Below are 13,239 nucleotides of genomic sequence, written 5' to 3'. Positions count from 1 at the left end.
CCAATCACTGCTTGTCATCCAAGGACACTTAAGACTCATCTGGGTGCAATATTAATTTGAGCCCTCATCTTTAGTTCTGTGTTCTAGCCTTAAGTCAGTCGCGTAGAGAATTGAGTTTGGGTGCGTCCCCCCTTTCCTCTTCATTCAACATCTTTTCTCATCACAAGACCCTCAACAACACCAGAAAATGCCCCTTTTAAGAATCACCGCTGCTCCCGAGTGTTTGCATATGCCTTTTAGAAATACAATTTTCAGAAGTGTTGCTTGTAATCTCCGTCGTGCACGAGTGAACATGACTTTCCTCTGCTCCAGTGCCCTTTGACTGCAATATTTCTTTTTTCATTTCAGTGGCCTGTAGAGATGCCGGTTCTGCGGTGATAGAAAGCATCTGGTATATACAGGGGAAAACTCTCAGAACCATGAACTGATGTTTCCTCACGAACAGCCTGTACAACGTGGCTCACATCCCTGCTTCTTACCCCCATTAAACAGGATGAGGAATGTGAAGTCGTTCGGCGAAAGTCTCTTGTTTACAGCCAGTCTTGCTCCTCATACTTCAATACTTCCTCCTGATTTATGAAATGTTTTTTGGTTGTTTACTGGTCCTCGATTCTTCACTTTGGAGCTCATTATTGACCAACATCTCCATCTAGTGGAGGAGGAAATTATAGCATCTGTTTTCCACACAACAACCAAGAGTAACTTATCTTTTTCCGGTCTTATTATTTTGTACTTGTTGAGTTTTACAAAATGTTTTCCTTACTGTTCCAACCAATAAATACTGTTTTCATTACACTGGTGAGTTGTTTGTGAATTGTGATTTTTTTTTTATTTGTGGAAGCGGGACTGGTATTACATTTACATATATCACCATAATTTAAAATCAAAAACAAAATAAATAAACAAAACGGAACAATAACACAAAGAAAAATAGGGGAATTTTACCTCTATAAAACCTGTAGAGCACCGTCTGTACAGGCTACCAGTCTAAATTAAAAATGCATGACTCTTACGGGTAAGGGTAATGTATGCACAGCTTCTGCTGCATCTGGCACAGCATGGTGACAAGAAATCCTGTGTAAACTTCATGTTTTAATAAGCTATCTGCACTAAAGGTCCTTGGTGTAGGAGTGAAAAAGAAAGTAGTACAATAACAAAATCCCACATACAGTATGTCTACAGCTAAGTAACCACAACAGGAGATAACACCCTGGATATAGTAGTGTGAATTAGGGCTGTAGCTAACCATTATTTTCTTGATTAATGGATTAGTTGTTTGGTCTATATGGTGAAAAATGTCGATCAGTGTTTCTAAAAGCCTAAGATGACGTCCTCAGATGTCTTGTTTTGTCCACAACTCAAAGATATTCAGTTTACTGTCATGGAGGAGTAAAGAAACAAGAAAATATTCACATTTAAGAAGCTTGAAACGGAGGATTATTACTTTTATTCTGAAAAATGCTCTCAAACGGATTAATCGATTATCAAAATAGTTGCCAATTAATTTAATAGTGGACAACTAATCGATTAATCGTTGCAGCACTAGTGTGAATTCATCAGTTTGAGACGGGACCTGTTTAGTCCACCCAGCTGTGTTTGCAACCAGTGGAGGGGGGAATCTGGCAGTCTGGTGTGGGAGAGACCTTGGGGGGAGACAGTTCTCATATAGCTGAGAGAAAACTTTATCTCACTGACAGACTGCACTGGCCATGAAAGCACCGCCAGTGTTTATGCTTTCACTCCACTGCGCTCAGCTTCTCTCTCCAAAGCCTCTAAATTACACCACAGTGCAACAAGCTCACTGCTTAATATGTGGCTGTGGGGGGAAATGAGCATGATTTACAGTTCATTATGAAATCATGTTTTACTATCAATGCTGGCACCAAACCGCATGGGAGTGATCTCTCTGCTCAGTAGCCCTCCTTGTGCTGTTTACCTCTGCTCAGGGGAGCTCAGGGAAGTTTAGAGGAGTAGTGGCTGAGCACCCCACCTCCTCCTCCTCTTCTTCCTCCTCCTCCTCCTCCTCTCTCTCTCTCATTCCTGAGGCTAGACCAAGCACACACACAAGCAGGAACAGAGCTTTACTTGGTGTAAGCAAGTAGCTTACTGAGGAATCTCCACAGAATAATTCATTTTTAATCACTTCTTTTCATTTTATTTGCAAGCCATAACAGAGGACTTTCTCTCTTGGCTGAAGTAACAAGTGGAAAACTTGTTTGGCAAAGTTCGGCTCACTGGGTGGAGAGAAAGTAACTTACATTAGAGTTTACAGGAGGCTGACGCACGGTAAGTTCATTTTAAATATCCACATTTATGCTCTGAAATGAATGCATATCCTTAAATGTAATAGCCATATGTCATTGCAGTTAGGAATATAATCTTAAACAGCTGACATCTGCAGCTTCAGACACATATTGTGTGTGTGCACAGTGTCTGCGTCTTGCAGAGGTTTTCCTTTTCTGGTATCCCGAACACGACGTGACCTTTTAACCTACATGTTGCTCCCACAAATTTGAAGCGAAACAGTTTTTTTCTTCTTCTTCTTCATCTTTTACCGGTGTGTTATGTTTTGTCAGTGTGTTTTCTATTTTCATGTAGTTGGCACGCTGCTATATCCTGAATGGAAACGCCATGCCGTCTGAGCAGTTTAATGGAATTTAGTGTCGCACTTTTTACTCTGCCAGAAACACTGGAGCCAAAAAACAATGTTCTTCAATCTTTATCGCGAGAACAACAACGTGATCTCGAAAAGGAGACGCTATTTAAAAAGGTTGATAAACATGGCTTGTGATGTCTGCAGTCAAGTTGTAATGATCAATAAGTCTCTGTCTAAAAAAGAGCTGATATGTGTATTTAAACAGTGAATGCACTTTCATGCCTCTAAGTGTCAATGAAAGCAACCCCCACTTTTTAATTACAAACTGTCCATGTTAATCCCACTTTATTATAATGCATGGTAATTAATTTTTAAAGGGCGTCTCTCCTGTCTCCCCATTCTATTCCTCTACATCACTCAGAAGGCTAACAAACAAGATTATTGGATCGGTTCTTGTTGGAATAACTCACCCTGTATTTGTTTGATTAAACCTGATTGGCAGCCCTTTGTTGTTAATCCTGCGCCCAGGGTTGAAGTGTTTTTTCTCTCCACTCCATGTTCACACCCCCTCTCTAGTCATGCATGAATCCCCAGCAGTGCTCAGGGCCAGGGAGGGAAACCTTGGCTCTGCCAACGTACGCTTTGATCTTTGCAATGCGAAACATTTTTGATTTATTTTTTCTATTGCAAGCGTGGAGCTAAAGCTGTGTGTACCTGCGTGTCGTGTTGTAGGATTTTATTTGTATAATGTGGCTGTGAAGCTAACAAAACTGCAACCATTATGCTCTTTGGTCATGCAGAGTACTTAAAGCCACAGTCGGTAACTTTAATAAAAGCAACTTTTTGTCATATTTGCTCAAACTTTCACTATATCCAGATTTGGGCTGGGTATTGTTTAAAAGATTAAGATGCCAGTATCAATACCACCAGTACCCTTAAAGCTGCAGTGGGTAGAATTGGAGCAAATATGATTAAAAAATGTTATTTTTATAAAACTGTCACTATATCCTATAGTGTAGTAGTAGGACAGCAGTGCATGAAAAAGAGCCTGCCGTCTCTGAGCAGCTGTCAATCACTGGCAAACTCCGATCAAACGGTCAAACTAGGCAGCGCTGATCAAATATGAATCAATATTCTGTGACTGTAATGCCTATTTCTCAAATGTTTTCAGACATAATTTAGTGTACTATTTATGTGACCCGGCCACCATGTTGAAAACAGTCCAGCCAAAATCAAGCACCGCCCGGAGCAAACTTTCTCATTTTACAGCTAAACAGTACACTAAAATATGTTTCTGAAAACATTTGAGATGAGAAATGGACCTTTTTTTTTTAGACTTTTATTGGTTGTTTTTCTTTGTGCGCGGTGGAAACTTGGCAAACGCCATTAGGAGCACTAACAGGAGGCAGAGGAACCTGATTATCTGTCTTGTGTACTACTGTCTGGATATAGTGGCAGTTTGAGCAAGTTATTTTTCATTAAAGTTACCAACTGCAGCTTTAAATTGTGGCAACTCTTGCGTCCAGTCTCTTGCGTCCAACCTGGCCTTAACCTGTAAACATGTGAGTGTAAGAGAATCTCAAAGAATGTTCTAGATGATACATGGACCGAAAAACAACCCCATGCTCCATGTGTAAACTAGATGACCCAGCAAAACAGATCCACAACCTACTGACCAAATGCAACACAACACCATCCAAGCCCCCATGTACTGAGGTGCTGAGCCTGAAATAGACCCTCTCCTCTTGCCCAGAGTCAGGAGGCCATATTATTAATCACTACTACTACTGTTATGTTATGTAGTATGGTCTCATCGAAGGGGCACTAATGAAACACTTTATTCAGTTACATTATGAGAAATGTCAGATCCAGTGTTTTTGGAGCTTGTCAGGATTAACAATATCATTTTAAGATGCAGTTTGCAAATAAACAAGCTGGTAAATAAAGCATGTTTCTTTTCCATTTCTGATCCCTCACTGTTGTGGAAAACAACTAGTCCTCACTAACCATACAGTGACTGGCTGTTTGGGAGTTTCTAAAAGGTATTAGAGGGGGGGTTGCTACAGATTTTCACAACAGGCGTCCCTCTGTTCTCAGCGAGGCGGTTTAAGTTGCCGAGTTATTTCAGTCTAAAGGGAGTCACAAAGTGAGTTACAAAGTTTATCTGTAAATCGCTCAAACTTCCTGTCGCCCCAGCACATTACCCTCACAAAACAGCAATTGCCACCAAACTGTGAGCAAGACATTTATTACTTCTCTTCGTTTGTTATGTAATTTTTCTGTTTCTTTCTTATCAGCAGGTGCAATGGATCTTGTGGTGTTGGTGGCATTCAGCTCCTGGCTGGCTCCTGCACTCGGTGAGCATCCGTTTCACTAAACGTTTATTTACGTCTTTGAAACCGAGCTGTGGTGTTCTTCAGTTGTTTCCCCTTTTCTGTAGCTCTTGGTTGTGTTTTTAAATTCCTCCATGCTAAACGAGCTGATGTGTCTGTATATAACAGGGTCAGCGTTTGGCAGGGAGGTGTTTGGTAAGTTTCCTGCATTCGAGTGGTAACAGCCAACGCATGGCCACTTGATTTCCGCTGCTCACTTATTTGATATGGCTGCTTGCCATGTGCTCTCTTCGGTCGAATGTGTATAAAAGGCTTTGTCGTATTGTTAGCATTGCTGTGATACTGTTCCATTAAATATTTTCCATCACAAATCATTTTCTGTTTTGCTGTGAGAAAAGGCCGTGTCAGAGTAGTGTAAATGTTTCCTCACATTGCAGTCTGAACAATCGTTTTTATTCACACTGCTGCCAAGTTTTCCATTGTTAATACAGGTCTTGGTCTTTAGTTGGTTTCTCTGTGCACCCTGCATGCCTTCAGTTGAGCTTGATGTTAAGCAGATTTGCCTACACTAAGGGCTTTTATTTCCTCTCTGACTTGTTTTCAAAGGTGGAATAAGTTGCAACAGGCAAACTTATACTTCAAGTCTTCTTACAATTGGTTAACAGATTATCAATTTACTGTATTCACCATGGAAGTTTATACATAAGAACAACTACTACGACTGGCCGACATTCAAAATACTGTTCACAGTCTGGTGAACATTTTAATGAGAGCTGTACGCATTCATTTTGTGAAATGGTGCCTAGCACAAGTAGAAAAGTATTTATGTATCACTCAGTGTGCGACTACAAAACACCGGTGTTCATGTAAACAGTGTCTGCTTTGTGTCTTTTATTATTAGACCAAAGCTATTAGTGAGGCTTTCTCTTTAATTATTCTGCTTGTTTTTTCTTGATGAAGGCAGTTATCTCATCGTTACCAAGTACAGTATGTTTTCTGGCGAGATTTAAAAGACTGGAGCATAACGTGAATGCGGCCAGCATGTGTTTCCACATGGGAGAAGAAGAGATGTGAAAGAGCACAGGGGTCTGCACTTTCCCACGTTCGCTGACGGCACGACAGATTAGCACAGATCAGGGCAATCCAAAACGAGGTATATGGAGCGTAGAATCATCCAGTATGTTTGGGTTTGATACTCACCCTTTTGGGCTTCTCTGCAGAGTGAATTTGCACCACTACCATCAATTTTGCCATTTGCTGACATGCACTTCCACCACCATGTCAATGTCTTCTAAAAGACTAATGATTTTTTGCTTCTTTTTTCACAGCCTCGACGGCAGATGAGGACAAAAGTGGGTATTATTTGAACAGAAGCTTAGGAAAGTCAAATTAAGATAAGCTGCGTGCTCATTTTAGCTGGCATATAAATTGGCACCGGCACCAACCTGGCTAATGACTAGATGGATGACTGAGGCCCTCAAAGTGCTGAATAGCCGTCATATCATGAGTGCTCTGTGAAGTGTGTCAGTGGGTAAATCTGCTTCTCATTTGTGTCCTCTCTCTGTTTCTCTCCTGCCAGACTACAACAGCGCTTTTGATTACGGTGAGTGTTCAGCAGATGAACGCGGCCTTTTTCAGTTGTTGACCCCTCTACGCAGGAAACATCTGGGAGGTCGAGACCAGTTTGCATTTTCCACTTGTTTTTCTAGAAGTGATGGAAAAATGTCACCCCAAGGCCAAGCGTCTGGAGCGGTCCCTCTGTGAATACTTCTAATCCTGTCCACTGTGTCGTAGGCCGGATTCTCCGTCCATCTAAGGCACCGAAGTGAACAGAATGACTCAAAATCTGCATTGATGTTTTATGAATACCTACCATAAATGTACTGGTTGTACATTGTTGGTATTCTTCTCCATACCCATATGGTACCATCCAACCATAGTATATCGCCCATATTGGAAGACAACTAAAGCAGTGGTTCCCAACCTGGTGATCCCAAGAGAAATCTGAGGGATCAGAAGATATAAGCAGTGATAAGAAAGGGAAACATATTTCTGTTACACAAAGTTGTTTATTTTTCTTTGATTTTTATCTACTTTGGGGTTTTTTTCTTATGAAGTTCTGGGTATTTTCCAAAGTTATAATAGTTTATAATTTACAATTAGTTTTTATTTTATTTTAGTTTTGACTTTTCAGTTTCATTTTAGTTTAGTTTTAGTTAATTTAGCATAGCGACCATCTGATATGTCAAGTCCGATTAATTTTTGTGGTTCAGTGTCTAGAGAGTTGACGGAAATTCATGCCGTCTCCTTTTTTCGGTAGTGATTTATTATAGCAAAAAAACTCAAATGAATTTACGTTCATGTTTATTTTATTTGTATTAGTTTTTTTACCCAATCAATATTGTTTCAGTTTAGTTTTTCTTAAAGGATGTAGTTTTTATTTGGTTTCAGTTTACTAACAATATTTTTCCCTGCTTATTTTTGTTTTAGTTTCAGTTTTAGTTTACTATAATAACCCCGGACTATTTTTTTTTTTTTTATCTCTTCTGGCCTTCCTTAGAATTAAACAACTTTTAGTTAGTGTTTACAAGGGATCTCAAGTAGGCCATACTTCATTTTAAGGGGTCATAAACCAAAAAGGATGGGAACCACCGCATTAGAGAATAGATAAATCCTGCTGGCAGCTGAAAAAACATCAGTAGGCAATTCTTACTCATACTTTTTTCACTTAAAGATTTTTGATTAATTAAGAAAAAATGTTTATTGCAGTCAATATGTATTTGCTTTTGCTAATGCCAGCAGATAGTTGCCATTTAACTAGCTAACTAAACAAGGCAATGCTTAATGCATGTAAACAATGCTGCAGTCATCTCTGTATGGGTAACAACATAAACAAACTGACCCTGTCCCACACTTACTGCTGCTTTGATTCTGTTGCAATTGATGGAAACAGACATGTCACGGTTCTTCCGGCCGTAATGGGACAGCACAACCACAGAGTTAAAGTTGACCACAGTGTTTACAGTTTTGATGACTGCAGCTCACAGGAATTTGCGGTGTCCCATGACCAATTAGGGTGCTGCAGAACATTTCTGCAGAAATGCAGAACATGCTCCTGAATCAAACTGTGGTAAAAGGCCTCAGAAAGCTTTTGCATTTGTGGTATTTTGTATCTCAAAAACTTTCACATGTGGTTACCATGCATTTCTGCAAGCGTTATAAAGTACTTTTTTTCCTTTCAGATTATGAATCGCTGAGAATCGGTGGCCTGGTCTTCGCAGTGGTACTTTTCATCATGGGTATCGCCCTGATTGTCAGTAAGTGTTTGACCACCTTAAGTACACCGCGGATGTGACGTGTAGTGTCACCACACTGTGATCCCTGTATGTGTGACTTCACAGTCTCCCAAAACAAGCAGGCTCCTGTTTCTCTCAGAGATCTAGAAAGGAGGTACACTGATGCCTCTTTCACAATCTCAGCACTCTCATGGTCCGTGCATCACAGCTATTTGCCCTTTATACTTTATACCTTATCCCTTTCCTCATACACAGTGTCCTTCCAAGGTCTTCCTCACCTGCCAGCACATGCTGTCACTGCCAGTGATCGCCTTGAAACCAAAACCATCCAATAAATAATTCATTGGGTCCCACACAGTCTGCTTTCGCTAGTCAAGATCACTGTGGATTTCTGACTGCATTATACTAAAATGATAAAAAACAGAGGATGAAAGTGGATTTGGATTTACAAATTGGCTTTGAAAGGCGCAATCTGACATCCAAATGTAAACAGGTCCTCACACTGCCACAAGTGAGAAGGGTGGAGCCTGCTATCACTGCTAAATTCATTAATAAATACTTAGATTTACAGTAGACAACAGTTTAATGTTTTCTTCCTGTTAAATGTTAGTTTACATCTGTAATCTGTTCTCCAATTTTCAACTGTTGTGTGCTCGAGCAACACTAATTTTCCATTTTTAACTAAAAAATCACTCTTAAATTACATGTGAATCTACTTCAACTTTACATGGTTTGAAAAGTTACCGATTGGGCCTTTTAAGATTTTTACAACTGATTGCGTAAAATTAATCTACACATCAAATGCTACCAGGGTCTTACAGGCAGAACATAAAGAGGGTAAACCCTCAAAGTTTGTCATTTAAGATATTGCATTTAAAACCTCATTGATAGCGATAGGCACCCTTTGGTGCCTCCCAGTGTCAGAGTGAGTGAGTACAAGAGGAGTGTTATCTTTCAAGATGCTCACAGCTTTATTCTTAGTCCTGAGAGTATGTAGGTCACTAGTCACTGGTCTGGTCTGGTCTGGTCTGGTCTGGGATTTCTCAGCCACTTTTCCATCTTAGTCAACACTTCAGGTAGCAACAGCATGTTACTGTTATTGAGCACATTCTCAATCATAGTTTTGTACATTATTTCTAAGACTGACTTGTTTTAGAAGATGAAAAAGACACATTTCTTCAAAGAAATATATTGTGTATTTTCAGAGAAACTTAGATTCAAGAGTACTTCATGCTATCTCTGATACTATGCAGATAATCATTTCTATAGTTTTAACAACTTTAACCTACATGACACTGCTCACATGTGTAAAAAGTCAAATAGGCTGCTGCTTTACTTTATGTTTCATCCTCCAGTAGAAGACCAAATACGGCCATGCCATCAGAATATTTGTAAAGTAGGGTTGTCATAGTTAACGCGATAATAACCCATTAATGCTAATTTGTTCTAATGCCACTAATTTCTTTTAATTAATGCAACTTGTGATTTTTAAGTTGTAGTGGGCTCAGTTTTAAAGCTAGAGTGAATATACTGGCATCATATGAAACGAGAAAACCTCAGGAATCCATCAGTACCATGTCATTCGAGCTTGTCACGAAGGAAGCTAAATAACGCTCCAAACTTGTGCTAATTTTTGGCGAGGAAAAACGGGCATGGACATTTTCAAAGGGGTCCCTTGACCTCTGACCTCAAGATATGCGAATGAAAATGGGTTCTATGGGTACCCACGAGTCTCCCCTTTACAGACATGCCCACTTTATGATAATCACATGCAGTTTGGTGCAAGTCATAGTCAAGTCAGCACACTGACACACTGACAGCTGTTGTTGCCTGTTGGGCTGCAGTTTGCCATGTTATGATTTGAGCATATGTTTGATGCTAAATGCAGTACCTGTGAGGGTTTCTGGACAATATTTGTCATTGTTTTGTGTTGTTAATTGATTTCCAATAATAAATATACACATACATTTGCATAATGCAAGCATATTTGCCCACTCATGTTGATAATAGTATTAAATATTTGACAAATCTCCCTTTAAGGTACATTTTGAACAGATAAAAAAATTTGCTCTATCTAACAGCTCTATTGTAAAGACAACTTTACTTTTAATCACATATTAATTTGCATACAAAGAGAATAATAAAGAGCAGAACGAAGCCTCAGTACTAATGCTGGATAGATTAGATGTGGTTTCATTGGTGTGGATGCTCTGTTGGTGAATGGATATACTGATTATGTGTTATGAATGTATTTAAGCTCTCTATGATGTTTATGGGCAAACTGAAGTGGGACTACATGACAGAACTAAAGAGGTTGAATGTTCAAACTCTTCTGTAGACCTTCACATGATATAAATGCTGCTAACTGGGTGTTTTTTTCAACATACTGGCTCCTGTATTTTGGGCAAAGTTACTGGGCTGTGACTTGAATAAAGTCTTGTGCTCAGGCCAATAAGCTGCAAGCTAATAAGGCATCCCAGGCTTGCTGCCCAGATGGGTTTATTGGCGCAAGCTCATCAAGTACATCATGTACATATCAAGGCTTGGAACAACCTCTTCCTCTTTTAGTACTACGGGAGGAGGGGGGGGGGGGGGTTAGGGGTACACCAACTGTTATAGCTGCATACCTTCTATAATGTCTTGTGTTTCATTTCTCCTAAAACAGCCCGGAAATGTACCTGTTCGAATAGTGACAAGACAAGGTAAGTGAAGTCGATGTTAGGATGAACAAACCACACCCTTATCTTTACGGAATTTTTTAAAAATACATAAAACATCCCTCCAGCTTGATCATCTAGCTGTTCATTTTCCTCAGGTCCAGGAGTCCTGATGCCGAATCGGGTGTTCCTAGGGGTAAATATGTTTCTTTATTCTATGATAATAACTAGGAATGTTAAACACATACCACGTAGATGTATTGCCTTTTTATTTGTATAAAACGGTAAACTAAAACTCTTTCCACAGCTTAGATGCAGAGGCAAAGGGCAGTGGAGATCTGGTGAGTGTCTTGTAAACATCTGCTTTCTACAAAAGGAGCTGGAAGAGAGTTTTCCAGAAAAACTTATCCTCTCCCTCTCCTCTGCAGTGCTACTGATTTACCATGAGGTGGCAGCAAATACCTTTATCACAGCTGAAGACAATCTTTCCATGAACACAAGAAGCTTCCTTCATTTTCTTAATGCTCCTTTTTTCTCTTTTTGTATGTTTTTATCATCAATAACTGTTACTAGATAAGGTGCCAACTTTATACGGTAGCAATAGCGTGATTCTCGTTTGTATTTTTGTGACTTTCAGATTGATGCAGAATAATAAAAAACCCATGTTTGAAAAGGTTTATTCTGTTTTTTTACGCATCATTATTTCTCTGCCATTAGACCAGGGAACAGCCCCTCTCATATGCTGCACTCCTGCTTCTGCTGACGCTGCAGACATTTCAGTTACACATGCAGTAGTAACTACCAGCAGCGAGAGTGTGAATGATTTATGTGCTGCATTGTGCAGCACTTGGAGAGGGGCTGTCTTTGAAAAAAAAGAGAAAAAAAACACTTAATTTCACCTATCTCTGTGTGTTATTGGCAGATATTCAACCGTAGTGAGTCTGGCAGCCTCTGTGAATGTAAAAGCTGCATATGCAGGCTGTATTTTCTCCCTGGTGTTGCAGGAACTGGGTGGGTGACTGCACTGCTCAAAAAACAACACATGGGGTAGAAACTGGTGCATTTTGAGTATGCAAGCAACATTTCTATAGGTATAGCATTATAAGTATGAAACTGAAGGTTTTGCAGCAAAAGGCACAATAAAAAGACAGATTATAGCAGCAATCCTTCAATTTTTTACAAATGAGTTACATCCATAAACTCACACATACCACACAAGACTGTATGATACTCATGATTGTTAAATAGTTTAATTCTCTACTTTGTAGTAAGATTATGTTGGCTGTTTATTCTAATTTTGAGCTACTGTAGTGTCCCACTACCCCCCTGTAGTCTACATCCTGGCACATTTGCACCCCACCACTGTGAATGCAGTGTTTGGCTTTGGCCAGCAGAGGGTCCCTGCTGAGTTTACACAGTGTTCTGCAGGCTGTCCTGTCCAGCTACCTCCTTTCACATCACACCTTAAACTGCAACCTGCTAAATATCTGGGAGACGGAGCTCCTCTACATCTCTACAGTGCAGCCATGGCGACCACAGGTTTGCTTTTTCCTTCTTCTATTATGGGATTTTTAAAGGGTGTAACATACATGAGACAGTTGTGAGCTCTACAGATTGTCAGAGCTGAGAAAGAATGACTTGCTTGGTTATCATATGTGTGATCATTTTGTGATTTTGTCATTCAATTTAGATGAATGAAATGTATTATTCTCATATATCTGTCTTTATGTAGTTAATTAGCCTGCTGCATTGTTGTTTCAGTGCCAATTTACTGCAGATGCATGGATCAGTCTTATAACAAAGGGAGTTCTTTAATAAACTCCCCACTGGGATGAACAAATGAACAATACTAAAGATGTGTAGCACTTGTTTCTCTCAAACTGAGCAGGCTTTGTTGCAGAGAGAAAGAAATGCAAACTGCCAGCTCAGCCACTTGGGGAGTGAGGGTTCAGCAACATGCAAGCCGCATTATTGACGCCCAGATACTCTAGCAATCTGGCACGGGCTGTAAAGCTTATATTTTGCTTATGTTTGCAAAATGAAATCACTATTGTGTAAGAGTAGAAATGTGTTTTAACAGTGTTGCAAACAAATCATTTCAAGTGGCTTCTTAAACTTTTTTTCTTATGCTGCTGTGATGATACCACTGTATCCTGCTGCTGGCTTGCAACCCACTTTTTTTTCCTGGTGCATCTCTTTCTGCTGAGCAAAGATGCTGCATTGAGCTCCTCTCAGTGGAGAAAAAAAAAATCCTCCTGAGGAGTTGTGGAGCCAAGCCTGCAGATCTCGAGAGCTGCAAACCTTGCTGTCCCCGGTGATGATCTCAATGTAACACCTATATTCTGATCTCTATAACT

The 13,239-nt window shown here is 39.9% G+C and overlaps 2 protein-coding genes across 5 annotated transcripts in view; both read left to right on the top strand.

Moving 5' to 3' along the window:
- fcgbp (Fc gamma binding protein) overlaps positions 1–802 on the top strand; it is a 39,098-nt gene extending 38,296 nt beyond the window's left edge. Inside the window, exon 49 of the mRNA XM_074654877.1 lies at positions 349–802. Within this exon, the coding sequence (XP_074510978.1) occupies positions 349–358 (10 nt within the window). The 3' untranslated portion in view covers positions 359–802. The remainder of the gene's footprint in view (positions 1–348) is intronic.
- A 1,206-nt stretch (positions 803–2,008) lies between these two features.
- On the top strand, positions 2,009–11,559 carry LOC141779235 (FXYD domain-containing ion transport regulator 6-like). Of its 4 annotated transcripts, none has more exons than XM_074653979.1 (10): positions 2,009–2,286; positions 4,894–4,953; positions 5,098–5,124; positions 6,258–6,281; positions 6,509–6,532; positions 8,172–8,246; positions 10,891–10,927; positions 11,041–11,078; positions 11,190–11,223; positions 11,311–11,559. In XM_074653979.1, exons 2-9 carry the CDS (start codon positions 4,902–4,904, stop codon positions 11,192–11,194), a joined length of 282 nt encoding a protein of 93 aa, XP_074510080.1. In that variant the 5' UTR covers positions 2,009–2,286; positions 4,894–4,901; the 3' UTR covers positions 11,195–11,223; positions 11,311–11,559. The 4 variants fall into 4 exon arrangements, with proteins under 4 accessions (XP_074510080.1, XP_074510082.1, XP_074510083.1 ...); XM_074653980.1 differs by lacking the exon at positions 2,009–2,286 and adding an exon at positions 4,717–4,742; XM_074653981.1 differs by lacking the exon at positions 5,098–5,124 and having other exon boundaries at positions 2,017–2,286.
- Positions 11,560–13,239: the final 1,680 nt, after the last annotated feature.

This window comes from Sebastes fasciatus, chromosome 12 (genome assembly GCF_043250625.1).
Source record: "Sebastes fasciatus isolate fSebFas1 chromosome 12, fSebFas1.pri, whole genome shotgun sequence".
In the NCBI taxonomy this organism is placed as follows: Eukaryota; Metazoa; Chordata; class Actinopteri; order Perciformes; family Sebastidae; genus Sebastes; species Sebastes fasciatus.
Note: the sequence above shows the minus strand (reverse complement) of the source record. Positions and strands in the feature narration are given on the sequence as shown.